Consider the following 15,234-nt stretch of genomic DNA (forward strand, 5'->3'; position numbering starts at 1 on the left):
TGCAAACTGACGAGGTGCGCATGCGCAATTGAAAATGCTGTCTGCGTAACACCAAGAGTCTCGAGGCACGGGGAGAACATGCAAACTCCACACACACAAGGTGGAGGTGGGAATCGAACCCCGACCCTGGAGGTGTGAGGCGAACATGCTAACCCGCGTAACACCAAGAGTCTCAAAATAAGTCTCTTAACAGCAAACAGCAAAATGAATACTTAATACCCAAAGAAAGAAAACGGAAATAATACAGTAATAAAATAAGGATTTTTGTGAAAAAGAAAATAATGTATTACATTTATATTGCAGTCATAACTCGTTACATGTGTATGTGTATGTTTATTTGTGTCTGTGTGCGTGTATTTGTGTGTGTATGTGCGTGTGAATTTGTGTGTGTGTGTATGTGCGTGTGTATTTGTGTGTATTTGTGTGTATGTATGTGTATTTGTGTGTGTGTCTGTGTGCGTGTGTCTCTGTGTGTGTGTGAATGTATGATGTGTGTGTGTATGTTTGTGTGCATGTGTGTGTGTGTGGTGTGTGTATGTGTGTCTGTGTGTGTGTGTGCGTATGTCTCTGTGTGTGTTTGTGTATGTGTGTGTCTTTGTGCGTATGTGTGTGTGTGTGCGTGTGTTGTTTGTGTGGTGTGTATGTGCATGTCATGTGTGTGTGTATATGTGTGTGTGTTCTCCTACAGACCCTGGTGAGGTTTACACACAGGTGATCTACACACTCTCCTCTCAGCAGCTCTCAGAAGAAACTCAGCTCCTTTCAGCTTCCTCTGAATGATGGACACCGATCAGGACGCGCTGCTTCTCGTCTGTGCTTCATTTCATTTCAAGTCTCTGCTTAATGAATTCATCTCAATTAGCTTCCACTTGTTCACTGTATCGATAGACAAAGGTTCAGATGATTTTATTGTGATCGTGATGATGTTAAATATTTGTGAGATATATTTGGACAGGTTTGTAGACCTCACTGCTCCATACAGAATGAAATTATTACACTGACTACAGCACCGTCGTTCATATCCACAACTAAAAAGTAGGAATAAACTTTTAGATTTGAACCTTTTCGTGTGTTTTGCGGTGTCTGTAAAATGATGAGCAATAAATCTATGAACTATCAGTCAGAGACACTGGCAGTGACCCGAGTCACCTACAGGATCTCTGGGTCCAGTGGTGTTGTGATTGTGGGGCTTCAGGGGATTTAAACCCCTCATGTACTGTCACAAGTCTCTGGGCTTTTTAAGACTGGAAACGTTTTACATCACAAATAAACTACCAGATTTACCAGTACAAGAAACCCGTCTGTCCGTCAGCGTTCATTTGACACTTTTTTCAGCTATACGCAGTTTTAAAAGTCACGTGTCGAGCTGTTAAACAGAACAGAACAGTAACATGTTTCGGTCAACAGGTGGCACTGTTGTAGGTTCCTGCCATTAGATACTCGTCATTAATTAATTAATTCATTCATTTATTCATTGTTCAGCAACATGTAACACTTTAAATTCCAGTATGTTAGTTTTGTTCTGATTATATTAAATAACTTGAATTTATTAAATGTAGGTTTACGTCATAAATATATTAATACTTTTGTTATTTAGAGTTGTCTCTATTTCGTGAGTCACTCAGGGGGTTGAGTCCATCATCCCTTTGAACCCTAGCAATGCCCCTGATCTGGGTTTATGTGAAGCTGTGATTTATTTACAGTCACATGATCAGAATCACAGCACAACAATAACAAACACCATTTAGTGATTGTCTTCAGTGTCCCGGTTTAATAAATCTGCTGTCAGCTGTTCATACACTATCACAATCCCTCATGTGTCATATGTGAAGCTTTCATTTCTGTCATATACAACCTGAGGATTGTTCATTGCTCTTACAAATCAATGGGACATTTGGAGCGGAGTTTGTTCTCTGTCTTCACAAACTGACCCGTGACAGGTTTAATACTCTGTAGGACCTTCGTACTGATCGGTTATTACTCAAGACATAGATGAAGGTGACCTGTGAGAAGAACACGATCCATGTCCAGAAGACTTCAGTCATTTTATCCTCAGACCAAAAGCTTCACTACACAACAATCAGCACTGGGTGAAGATGATCACTTTAGATATGTCAAAAAGTTCCATTCGAAAAAAACTGCAATTATTCCTAAGACTAAGATGAGATGTTAGAGTCAGAAGCCTTGGTGATGATGACCAGGATAAAGTGCTTAATGAAGAGGAATAAATGAATGAAGGCAGAGTTTTGGCTCCCCCTAGTGGACATAATAAGTTATGATATAAACCATCTTCATGAAGGGAGACTGGAGGCGGTGCAGTGATGAGGTGAAGTACTGAAAGTCACTCAGACACAATCACGATACACAACACGAGTCAAGAGTTTAGAGAAATGATCATGTTGTGTAGAGAATAAAGTAAACATGTTAAAGCTGCTTTGTTTAGTGATGTGTAAACTGTTCAGAAGTGAGTGTGTGACCATGAGCACAGTGGAGAGCTGGATGTCGTGTGAAACACTAGACTGTGTGGTTTTCCTGTGGCTAATATGTTCTGCTTCCTGATTCTTACATTTAAATGAGAGTCTCGACATTTTCACTTCATCCAGAGGCTGAAATGGAGCTGCTCGTCCTCCTGATCTTCTTCCATCTGATTCTGGACATTAACTCTCAATGTGAGTCGTTATTGTGTTGCTCTGAGTTCAGTGACTTCTATTAGATGTTTAAAATCTAGAGATTCTTCTGCATTTATACACAAAGATTAGAACAGAAAGATGTTATTTTAACTTTGTGTGTATGTGTGCCTCTGTGTGTGCGTGCGTGTGTGTGTGTGTATGTAGATCGTCCTCAGCCCCAGCTCTCTGTGTCTCCTGAAGTTATCACACTGAGAGGATCAGTGCAGCTTCACTGTCTTCAAGGCCATCGTAATGTGTCTCAATGTTCTTTCTACCCAGAGACACAAAACACAAATATAAAACTCTCTCCATCGTGTCAGCTCTCAGTCACTGGTTCTGAACTGATCAGATGGACAGGACACAGATCTCCTGGAACACTTCGTATTATTTGTTTCTACACTGTGGATAAATCAGTTCATGTTCCTTCTCCTCACTCTCTCCCAGCTCCAGTCACAGTGATGTGTAAGCTTTATATCACATGGACCTTTATATAATTTGTGCAGTTTGTGTATTTCTATCTGTGTGAATGATGAACTCTAAAACCCTTTTCTTGTCATTTATTCATCTATTTTTTAATTTCAGATCAGAAACCGAGACTAAGCGTTGTTTATGATGATCAGACCGATGACATCAGACTTACATGTGAAATACCACAGTCAGTAACTGCTGATGTTAGCTGTAATCTCTACACTGGAGAAAATCCTCAGCCTTATCAAAAGATCCAAAGATCTATAAAGAGTTCATCTGGGAAGTTGTTTTGTATTTTTACAGCACAGAGAAATGATGTGTTTAATGTTCTGCAGTCAGTAAAGAGCAGTGAAGTGAGCTGTGATTATTCACTGATCTCTGACTCGACTGCTCGCTCTCTAATGAGTGATAAATACAATCTGATACGTAAGTTACATTTAATCACTGAGCTTTTATCTGCTTTGTTTTAGACATTTGAACCAGATTTCATCTATTTGTGTGTTTTATTTCTTCAGGTTTTTTCCCTACACTGACACAGACGTCTACAACTGAAACATCTACTGCAGGTTAATGAGTCGAGTTTAACACACATGAACTTTGTGCTGTCACTTTTACTTTGATCATCTGTTTTAGGAAACTTTCATTTGTTCATCTGTTGTTCATCAGGTTTATTTCCTACACCGACACAGACGCCTACAACTGAAACATCTACAGGTTTAATGCACATATTATAAATTATAAATCAGTTTTACTTTAAATCAGTTTTACTTTATCATCTACATTTGTAACTTTACACTTATTCACATTTATTATTCATCAGGTTTATTTCCTACACAGACGTCTACAACTGAAACATCTACTGCAGGTTAATGATTCACGTTTAATGCACAATAAAGTATAAATTTGTGACATCAGTTTTATTTTGATCATCTGTTTTTGTAACTTTAAACTTATTTTAAACTTATTCACATTTATTATTCATCAGGTTTATTTCCTACACAGACGTCTACAACTGAAACATCTACAGGTTTAGTGATTCAAGTTTAACATGATATAATAATTTAAATTATACATTTGTGATGTCAGTTTTACTTCGATCATCTGTTTTTGTAAGTCTGAATTGATTTTAAACTCATTCACATTATTGTTCATCAGGTTTATTTCCTACACAGACACAGACGTCTACAACTGAAACATCTACAGGTTTAATGCACATATTATAAATTATAAATCAGTTTTACTTTAAATCAGTTTTACTTTATCATCTACATTTGTAACTTTAAACTTATTCACATTTATTATTCATCAGGTTTATTTTCTACACCGACACAGACGTCTACAACTGAAACATCTACTGCAGGTTAATGATTCAAGTTTAACATAATATAATAATTGAAATTATACATTTGTGATGTCACTTTTACTTTGATCATCTGTTTTAGGAAACCTTCATTTGTTCATCTGTTGTTCATCAGGTTTATTTCCTGCACCGACACAGACGTCTACAACTGAAACCTTCACTACAGGTAAATAATACAGTTGTCATTAACACTACATCTGAGCACTGTGTTCATTTGACTTACAGTAGTAAAATTGAGTCATTTAAACTGGTAAAACATTCAGTTTGTACACTTTGTGTGAGAGCGGAAAGGACGCCGTCATCCATATTTACAGCTCAGTTTTTCCTTTATCACTCTTTACTCATTTGAAGTAATAAATCTCCGTTATGATGTTTTATACATCTACAGTTTCTACAACTGATCTGATTACCACAGAGCACATAACCACTCGTAAGTAACAACAAATCTTCATCATCCTGCAGTTCACTCGATTATAAACGTTCTCGGTTTTGTTTTTTGTCAGATTTGTCTTCTGATGTTTTCCCATCAACGTCATCCACAACCAAAGAGAAAACTCATTCACCTCTAGAGACATCTACCAGAGGTTAGGTCATGTCTTATATATCATACTGAATAATAATGTATAAAACTGATAATAATAAATAAATAATAAAAAATAACTGATTTTAGTGTATGATGTAATTTTCACTGTAACTTCCAGTTTTTTATGGAAACCCTAAGAGTGGTCCGAAACCTAGTGAGTAACAATCCACATTTGTTTAAATAATAGTTTTATATCAATGATCTCACTGAGAATAATATTAGAGTGATGTAACATTACAGGAGAATAATCACAGTAACACTGTTCATTATTCTCCTGGAACAACGTTATAGACTGTTTACCTTTTTACCTCATGGACTGTTCAACAAATTGTCCAGACTTTTATAAAACACTAATGTTGGACATTTTTCGCTGTGATTTTCTTCAGGGTCATTGTTTGTCCTGATGCTGTCAGCCAACGCTGTCGCTGTGTCACTGGCTGCACTGATGAGCTTCGGTCTCTGCTGGTTTATCAGTAAGTCACTAACTAAACATTTCTGCAGGAAACTGATGGCGGCGTTAATTATCATACGACTGAAGATTTTTCATCTTTTTCTGTTTCAGAGAAGCACAAGGCTGAGAGGTTAGAAAGTTACCGTGTTTAGATGAATAGTAAATGATTGTGACCTGGTTTTATCTGAGTAAAACCCACGATGTATGTGTGTGTGTGTGTGTGTGTATGAATTGTTTTTCTCCAGCAGACGTAAATTGGACGTGACCCGTGGTGATCAGGGTACGTTTATCTATTTCTTATCTCAGAGACATTAAACCTCCATCCGTGAGCTACCTACATTTTTTTCTCTTTTTTTCAGGACTCGTCCTGCCCATGATCAATCTGAACTCTGTAAGTACAATTTCTGATAGTTACATTAATTACATTTATGGCTATAAGTTAAATACTGCTTAGTTATAAAGTGAATTCTTTTCTTTTTCCTGATGTGTAGTCCGGTGCAGATGCTGACGAGTCTTATACAGTGATCACCTCGGTGCCCTTACCGGCCCTGCCTTTAGGTAATTTCTAGACACAAAGTCTCTCTCAAATGTTAGATAGAGGAAACAGATTCAGAAACATAAAAAGAGGAAGTAACGTAGAAAGACCTTTTGAGGAAATAGCTGTAAGAACACCCAAAACATGCAATATCGTTTTCTACTGATAACAAGGTCAGTGATTTCAGCTGCTACTGTTCACAATTTTGGGTCCTCGCAGTATCTATTTCTCCACATCCAGTGGTCGATTTTATTAGTCTGGTGTGTGTTACTTGGATCATCATGTTTATGAATTATTGTACCCAGTGGCAGCATATGTCATGAATGAGAATTGGGCTTAGAACGGAACCTTGTGGATCACCAGACATTACTTTTTATGGATTAAGTTTTCACAGGTGATGTTTACACACTTATACTCACCAGTCAGAAACCATCTGAGGCAGGAAAGAGCTTGAAATAAATGTTGCTCGGTTTACTCACACACCAGGAATAAAGCCTTCCAAAAAATTCTGAGAAATAATTTGAATTATTTCAGTAAAACCAGCTCTGTTCAGCAGACGCGTCTGTATGGTGGTAGTGTGACTAACTTCCCTCACTCTGTCCATGTCTCATCTTTCAAACAAAAAGGAAAAATACATCAGCTAGGAAATGGAAAGCTTTACAGTTACAGGTCCGTACAGTAAATATGGGCATGGGAACTGAGCTGATTTCTTTTCTTTCATTGCAAATGAAACCTACAAATTACAGCTTGCCAAGATGCAGAAACTTTCACTTTCACTCTCACTGTTATTCATCTTTCTGGTCAATAATTGTTTCGGTGGATAATTGACTATTTTTACAGAACTGAATCATGAGCTTTAAGTTTTAAACTTGCTAGAAAAGTAGCCAAAGTGCAACCAGAAAAGTAGTAAATACTCTGAACTCTGAGGATCATCGCTACTGTATATAATCTTTATGTCCTGCCAATGTGTGACTTTAACACTGCAAATAACATGAATTTTTAGACCCCAGTGGAGACGTGAAGAAAGATTCAAAGAAACCAGAAGTGAGTAAAGATTTTTTTAACCTGTTACTGCCGTGTGGTCGAGTTTGAATATTACAGCATTGAACTGATTTCTTCACTGAAAATGTACAAAAAAAATTTCATAATGACACTGCTGTTGTTTAACTCTTTCAGGACGACGTGTATCACGTTTATTCTTCCATCATTGACACTCCAGGGGTCTCCTCAGACAGAGAGGTGTCGTTGTACAGCCTGCTGCAGAGCCACTGACACACAGTACAGCTTACACAACATCAAGGGTTTATTGTTCCTTCAGCTTTTGTACAACGCTTGCCTTTATTTAATGCTTTGCTTGGAAATTTTAAATAAATTGACTTGAAGCTGGTGTTTGCTCGTGACTGCAGTGACACACAGAACAATACTCAAGACAGGGTTGAGACTAAACAGTTTTTAAAACGCTAAGACAAAGCAGTTAAAGAGGATGAGGTGAAGTGAACATGTGCTACAGGAAGTGGAGAAAGCCAGTGGTGAGAACCGACACGTAGACGTGTGGGTATCAGAAACATACATATTGACAGATATGTGCTAATGAGCGTTCACCTTAACCTCCTTAATGCAGTTCATATTTTCTTACATTGTAATTTTGCAATTATTTTTCTCTTTTTTTTTTCTCATGCACTATTAAAAAAAGCTCCAGAAACAAACAAATCCACAAGTTTTTTAACTCCCTGCTTGGTATAAAGAAGGAAAGACCTGCATAAAGAATTCAGATAACAAGGTTCAGGTGCGCCACAATCAGCGCACACCTGCAGCGCACCGTAGCCATGCCCTTATCATAGCCACGCCCTTACCGTAGCCACACCCTTATCGTAGCCACGCCCTTACCGTAGCCACACCCTTATCGTAGCCATGCCCTTACCGTAGCCAGGCCCCACGGTAGCCACCTGCTGCAAGTGACGTCAGGAAGCGCTGAAAAAGCACGACTATATAATACCTTATTTGTTGTTGCATAGATCTGAGATGTCGACACACATCAGTCTCACGTGTTAAGACAGAATGTTGGGGACAACAAAAAAACATCCAGACAAGCAGTTCTGTGTCCAGCTAGTCAAAATCTTTCCATACTGAGTAGTTCATTAGGGTCTAATTATGGGATGTTGTCTGAACGTATAAACCTCTCTCTCTCTCCGTCATCCGTTAATGTGAAGCGACTGTGATTGTGTTTAGAGAATCAAACCTGAGCATGTCAAACCTCAACAGAGTTCTATATATAGAGCTGTATTTAAAAAAAATACAGAAACCTGAAGCCACAAAATGTTACCAGCTTCTGCTTTCGTTTGTCCTGCCTGCACAGTCGCACAGTGATGCACACCCCTGCGTCACACCTACACATCTCTACTAGTGATCACATTCACATGGGAACATCACTACCAGGACACTATGGCATTTAGACGTGGCTCGCTTTCATTTCTCCTTATAATTTCTGTTCCTTGTTGCTTTTTTTTTTTTTTTTTGTGGTGTGGATAAAAATGTCCACATGATGTAACATTTAAATATAATGTCTGAAAATGCTCAAAAATGTGAATATGTAAAAAAAGAGATTGTTTGGATAAAATAAAAAAACAAAACAAAAAGAAATATGGCTTCAATGATATCATCTAGGGGGGCACGGTGGCTTAGTGGTTAGCACATTCGCCTCACACCTCCAGGGTTGGGGGTTCGATTCCCACCTCCACCTTGTGTGTGTGGAGTTTACATGTTCTCCCCGTGCCTCGGGGGTTTCCTCCGGGTACTCCGGTTTCCTCCCCCGGTCCAAAGACATGCATGGTAGGTTGATTGGCATCTCTGGAAAATTGTCCGTAGTGTGTGATTGCGTGAGTGAATGAGAGTGTGTGTGTGTGTGCCCTGTGATGGGTTGGCACTCCGTCCAGGGTGTATCCTGCCTTGATGCCCGATGACGCCTGAGATAGGCACAGGCTCCCCGTGACCCGAGGTAGTTCGGATAAGCGGTAGAAGATGAATGAATGAATGAATGATATCATCTAAAGATTTCCAGACTGATTAGATCTGAATGAGACGCACATTAGTGCCGGTTTAACTGAGATCGATGACATTTACTGTAGCAGAGAAACCTTTACAAACACCAGACCTGAGACCACTGATGGAAAATATGCTTTTATTTACAACAAATGGCTTTCATTCTTTTTGAGGTATAGTTTGAATCGTTTAAAAGATGTTTTCTTTGTCGTTGTTTTTTTTTTTTAAGCAGGCATTCTTGTGCAATTCAGCACTTTTCTGTAGAATGTTCAGTACGTTTCTTCACTTCATGCAGGTTTATTTCCTTTAATGAAATTAAAGCGTGTTAAAAAAAAAAAAAAAAAAAGTCAGGCAGACGAATGAAAAGATCGATAACTAAGAAAACATTATTTTTTTAGCTTGCTCGTAAACAATGATACTGAATTTAGGATGAATTTACAAAAAGCAGTGATCGTCTCCCACATGAGGTGGGACTCGTGGCTCAGGTTCAGAACACGCTCGACACGGTCGGGTCCCAAACGCTACAATTCACACCTATGTATTTTAAACTTTATTATACTTTATATATTTTATGTGTCTTATCTCAAACCAGAGGGTGTAGAGACTTTGTCCTAACGAGACATAGGTTTATTTCTGAGCATTAGTTCACTCATGCGATGTCACTGGGCTGTGGAGCTGTGACTGTTAATGCTAGCGACCGGTAGAGTTAGCGCTCAGAAGCGGTTTACATCGAGTTGGTTACAAATAGAACATTTAGATAACTGGTCATAAAGCAGAATGTTAGTCAAGTTGAGCGTCTCTGTGCCACATACTGTATTAGCCGAGAAGTTTGCTTTTAGCTGCCAATTAGCCGCTATTTTGCCAGCAGGCTGTGAGCTAGCTACAAAATGGCTGCCACAGCACGTGTTTATTTTTTCACTACTTTGTAAATGAGCTTTTATTTACACTGTAAATCCTGGAGTTCTCTCGATAAAGACATTAGAACGAATTCTAAGGTGAACACATCTAGCATTTGGGTCACGCATGTTTCCGGTCACGTCCTTTACACATGGACATTCTCAAAGGTCATATAAACGTCACCAAGACTCTAAAGTGTCAGCAGGTTTAATTTTTGAGGTCGTAAAGATGAGTTTAATTTATTTTGTCAGCAAGCTGCATTTGAACTGTTATTTTTGTTTTCATGCCCGTTTAGCTTTAGCCTTTAGCAGGGTTGATCCTCCGGTGGCTGGAAGGTAGAAATGTCACATCAAAGGTCACCTGGAAATGAGGAAGATCAGGAAGGGCATCAGAGCAGCAGAGAGGGTAGGAGAAAGAGTCATGGCTGAGCCGCACTCCATGGCGTTTTCCTGAAAACACACACACACCCACACACACACACACACACACACACACACACCATATTTACTAGAACTACTCAATTAAATAAGTGTTATTTTTTAGATGAAGTAACAGAGAACACAGTAAAACTACACACACACACACACACACGGTGTACCTCGGGATGAAAGGGGTGACAGGAATCAGGACGTTTGCGGTCCTTCTGAAACTTCAGTGTCTCACACTTAAGAGACTCATTGTGTGTTCAGAAGTTAAGGCACAAACACACAAAACCAAAACTAAATAAAATGTTAGTGTGTAGTTTTTGTGTGTGTATGTATGTATGTATGTATGTATGTATGTATGTATGTTTGTTTGTAGTTTTTGTGTGTATGTATGTATGAATGTTTGTGTGTATTTATGTGTGTGTATGTATGTGTGTGTTTGTATGTACGTGTGCATGTGTGTGTATACGTGTGTGTTTATATGTATGTGTGTGTGTGTGTGTGTTTGTGTATGTATATACATGTGTGTTTATATGTATGTGTGTGTGTATGTGTGTGTTGCTAGATATTTACTAACAGCCACCAAATTGACATGTATTCATTCATTTCAACTACAAACCTCACTTATGTTCTTTACACACTCATCTTAACCCGAACCTGTCCAGTTAAAATACAAGTTGTCCCTGTTGTCAGAGCTGCACTATGGTTGTGTTTCTCTGTATAAACAACCTCCACTTTGGACACGAGGCTCATTGTTGTGTAAAGAAATGACTGAGTTTGAAATAAAGACCCTTTCATGCTAAGAGTTTAGCCGACTGTATCTCACGAGTTAGAATTAGTGAAGGATATAAATGATCTCGATTGGCTCCATGGTAACTGGAGGGGCGGAGCTACAGTCACATTTGTTCTCCACAACAACCATGAAGAGGTTACTGCTGGGGATCTGCTGAATGACAAACGTCCTGCGAGAGAGAGAGAGAGAGAGAGAGAGAGAGAGAGAATATTCTCATGTTTGTCAGTATACATGCCACATTGTCAAGCTTCATCAATCCATCAGATTATAACTGCCATTATCTCAGACTCACAACACACAGTGACTGTAGACAGTGTTTTATCTCAGGGTTCAACAAAACAAAGGTGTTTTGGATACCTGGGATACGAGAAACACTGAAGTTCTGAGAGAACTGACTTCATCCCAACAAAATCTCTCCTCGCATTCGTCTATTTTATTTATTAACTCGCACTCAGACGTCTCTCAGAAAGTGTGTTGACGTTACATCCAGGGTTTCTACAGTGAACTCACACGCTGATATGTTTCATTATAATAGTTGTGAACTCATGTAAGGAATAAAGTGTTAAATCATTGAAATAAAACACACACAGCTTTCATGGAAATAAAAAAAAAGGACTAAATTTTTTTACTTTTTTCTAACCACCCAGCGACTGTTTGTGTTTTTGTGTGTGTGTGTGTGTGTGATAGAGAGAGAGAGAGAGAGAGAGAGAGAGAGATTGTGACTGGTGGTGTTTATTGTAAGTGTTTGTTGTCTTTTTGGACTCCTTTATCATTTGTAATGTTGCTCCCATATAAAACAGCACAAGCCCAGACATTTTTAGTGTCATGATTGAGGACAATGTCCCGTCCAGAGACGAGCTGTTTCGTGTTGAGGTTTTGTTCAAACCGACCATCGAACATACCCTCACTAATGAGTGTGTGTTTTTTCATTGGTTGTTGCGTTAAATCTTACCCAGATACAATAGCGCTATTTTCTGATTGGCTGTTGTGTAGCCTCTTGTTTGCCCCTTTTCCACCAAAAAGAACCGGGTGCTGGTTCAAAGTTGGTTCCACTGGCAAACCTTCTAAGAACCGGTTTGTCTTTCCACCGGCTAGAGAGCATCACAGAGCCGAGTGTGACGTCACTGTATACGTGTCACGTTACACAGCAACTTTAGCGCAGCAGCGACAAACACAAACACATCAACAATGGCGGATGTTGCTTTACTGTTAATGCTCATGGCTTTGTGAACCTACATTAACACCCAAACGCGGCGAATCCAACGTGTACGTGCAGCTCCATGTAATCTGTATAAACGGAGGTTGTAATCGAGAAAGTACATAACGTTATTTTATCATTAACACAGAAAAAAGTGTTAATCGTGGTAAAGTAAAAGTGTATTAAACATTAGTATACTTAAGGTACATTATCAAATGTGCTAACATTAGCCCCGCCCACAGCCCCTGACACAAGCGGTTCTTAAGTCTAGACCAGCAACGTTTTGGTGCTACTCTAGAACCACTTCTCCTGGTTCAGAGCCGGTGCTTTGGCTGTCGAAACAGAAAGAACTGGTTCTAAATTAGGCTCTGGCTCCGAACCAGCACTGGAACTGCTTCGGTGGAAAAGGGGCATAAGAGCTCCAGCGGAGACGCACTTGATTCCTGCCCGGTTCCATAGAGACAGCGGTGCGGACTGATACGTTTTGGGCGCTGCGGCTTATTAAATATATGATAAATAGTCAAAATGTTTTTCTGCGTGAGAAATACGATGTGTGGCGAGAGAACATGACTAAAGACCCAAATGAGGGACTGTCACTCTCAGTGTGTGACACTTAACAGCCCTGCAGCCGTTTCTGTATACATGCTGCAGTTTGGGTCTCAACGCTTCATATCTTGGGCTTTTTATTAACCACCGTCTCCACACTTCACTCTTATAAGACGAGCTCTTCGGTGAGATAAAAAAAAAAACCCTTGATGAGAGCACAGAGACGCACGATCTCTCGGCCACAATAGTTTTTTTCTGCCTCTGAAAGTTTCCTGCAGTAACTAAAGCAGAGCTACAGTATGAGAAACACATGAAAGGGTCCTGCGTGGGTGTCGAGTATCTTATATACACACTGCATCACCGACACCTCAACATCTTACACACACACACGCACACACATCTGAGAGAGCAGTGAAGAACACACACACATCTCAGAGAGCAGCAAAGAGCACACACACACACACACATCTCAGAGATCAGCAAAGCGCACACACACACACACACACACGCACACATCTCAGAGAGCAGCAAAGAGCAGACACACACACACACACAAACACACACATCTCAGAGACCAGCAAAGAGCACACACACACACATCTCAGAGAGCAGCAAAGAGCACACACACACACATCTCAGAGAGCAGCAAAGAGCACACACACACACACACACACAAACATACACACACACATCTCAGAGAGCAGCAAAGAGCACACACACACACATCTCAGAGAGCAGCAAAGAGCACACACACACACACACACAAACATACACACACACACACATCTCAGAGAGCAGCAAAGTGAGAAGCTGGTTTAACTGATTTGACATCAAACTGCACTTCACACAATGGACACACACACAAACACGATGGACACACTCACACACACACACACACACACACACACACACACGATGGACACACACAGGATACACTTGGGTTGTGCAAAATAACCATAAACCATCATCCCGAGTTCAATTTTAACCACAATTACACACTGTGGGATAAAACTGTCTGAAGGAATGAGGAAGTGAATCCAGTGGTTTAAAAGTCAGGGCAGTGGGTTTGGGACACGTCACACAAGTCATTAGACTTACAGAGTGAACATGAGGAAACACACACTCATTTACATAAACACACACACGCACACAAACACTCACACAAAAACACACACACATTCACATGCAAGCAAACACAAACATACACACACACACACTCATACACACTGACACACAGACACACACTCACACACACAGAAATGCACTCATACACACTCACACACACAGAAACGCACTCATACACACTCACACACAGACATACACTCACACACACAGAAACACACTCATACACACACTCACACAGACACACACTCACACACACAGAAACGCACTCATACACACTCACACACACAGAAACGCACTCATACACACTCACACACAGACATACACTCACACACACAGAAACACACTCATACACACACACACACTCATTTACATAAACACACACACGCACACAAACACTCATACACAAAAACACACACACATTGACATGCAAGCAAACACAAACATACACACACACACACACACACTCATACACACTCACACACAGACACACACTCACAAACACAGAAACGCACTCATACACACACACACAGACACACACTCACACACACAGAAACACACTCATACACACACTCACACAGACACACACTCACACACACAGAAACGCACTCATACACACTCACACACAGACACACACTCAAACACAGAAAAACACACAATTACACACAAAAACACACAGACACACACAATCACACAAAATCACACAAACACACACAAAAACACACTTACAAAAAAAAACACATGGGCATTCACACTTACACACACTCACACACAAAAACACACAGATACAAACAAAAACACACACACATTTAACACACACACACCTGAGACACCCGTCACAGTCGATGCTGCCGGCGGTCTCTTTGATCGTGCGCTCTGAGACAAACACCGGGTACTCCATATCACACGGCACCAGCATCGCCCTCCTGTTCACTCTGTCAGCTGACATACACACACAGACACACACACACGCACAGAGAGACACACAGACACACACACAATAAATACATTCTAATAATTACACTTTAATCAAGGGATCACAGCCATAAGAACTCAATACAGACCTTTTACAGTCGAGTCCCAATTCCACCAGCTGTAAAAATTAAACTCAAGCAGGAATCTGTAACACACAAACACACACACACACA

General features: G+C 39.9%; 1 protein-coding gene across 1 annotated transcript in view; it reads right to left on the reverse strand.

Annotated features, from left to right (window-relative positions):
- Window positions 1–9,443: 9,443 nt before the first annotated feature.
- The window catches only part of cacna2d3 (calcium channel, voltage dependent, alpha2/delta subunit 3), a 41,239-nt gene continuing 35,448 nt past the window's right edge, over window positions 9,444–15,234 (reverse strand). Inside the window, exons 34-38 of the mRNA XM_060857999.1 lie at window positions 15,151–15,206; window positions 14,911–15,028; window positions 11,276–11,389; window positions 10,601–10,682; window positions 9,444–10,451 (exon numbers count right to left, since the gene is read on the reverse strand). Of these exons, the coding sequence (XP_060713982.1) occupies window positions 10,359–10,451; window positions 10,601–10,682; window positions 11,276–11,389; window positions 14,911–15,028; window positions 15,151–15,206 (463 nt within the window). The 3' untranslated portion in view covers window positions 9,444–10,358. The remainder of the gene's footprint in view (window positions 10,452–10,600; window positions 10,683–11,275; window positions 11,390–14,910; window positions 15,029–15,150; window positions 15,207–15,234) is intronic.

Source organism: Tachysurus vachellii, chromosome 22 (assembly GCF_030014155.1).
Source record: "Tachysurus vachellii isolate PV-2020 chromosome 22, HZAU_Pvac_v1, whole genome shotgun sequence".
Lineage (NCBI taxonomy): Eukaryota > Metazoa > Chordata > Actinopteri > Siluriformes > Bagridae > Tachysurus > Tachysurus vachellii.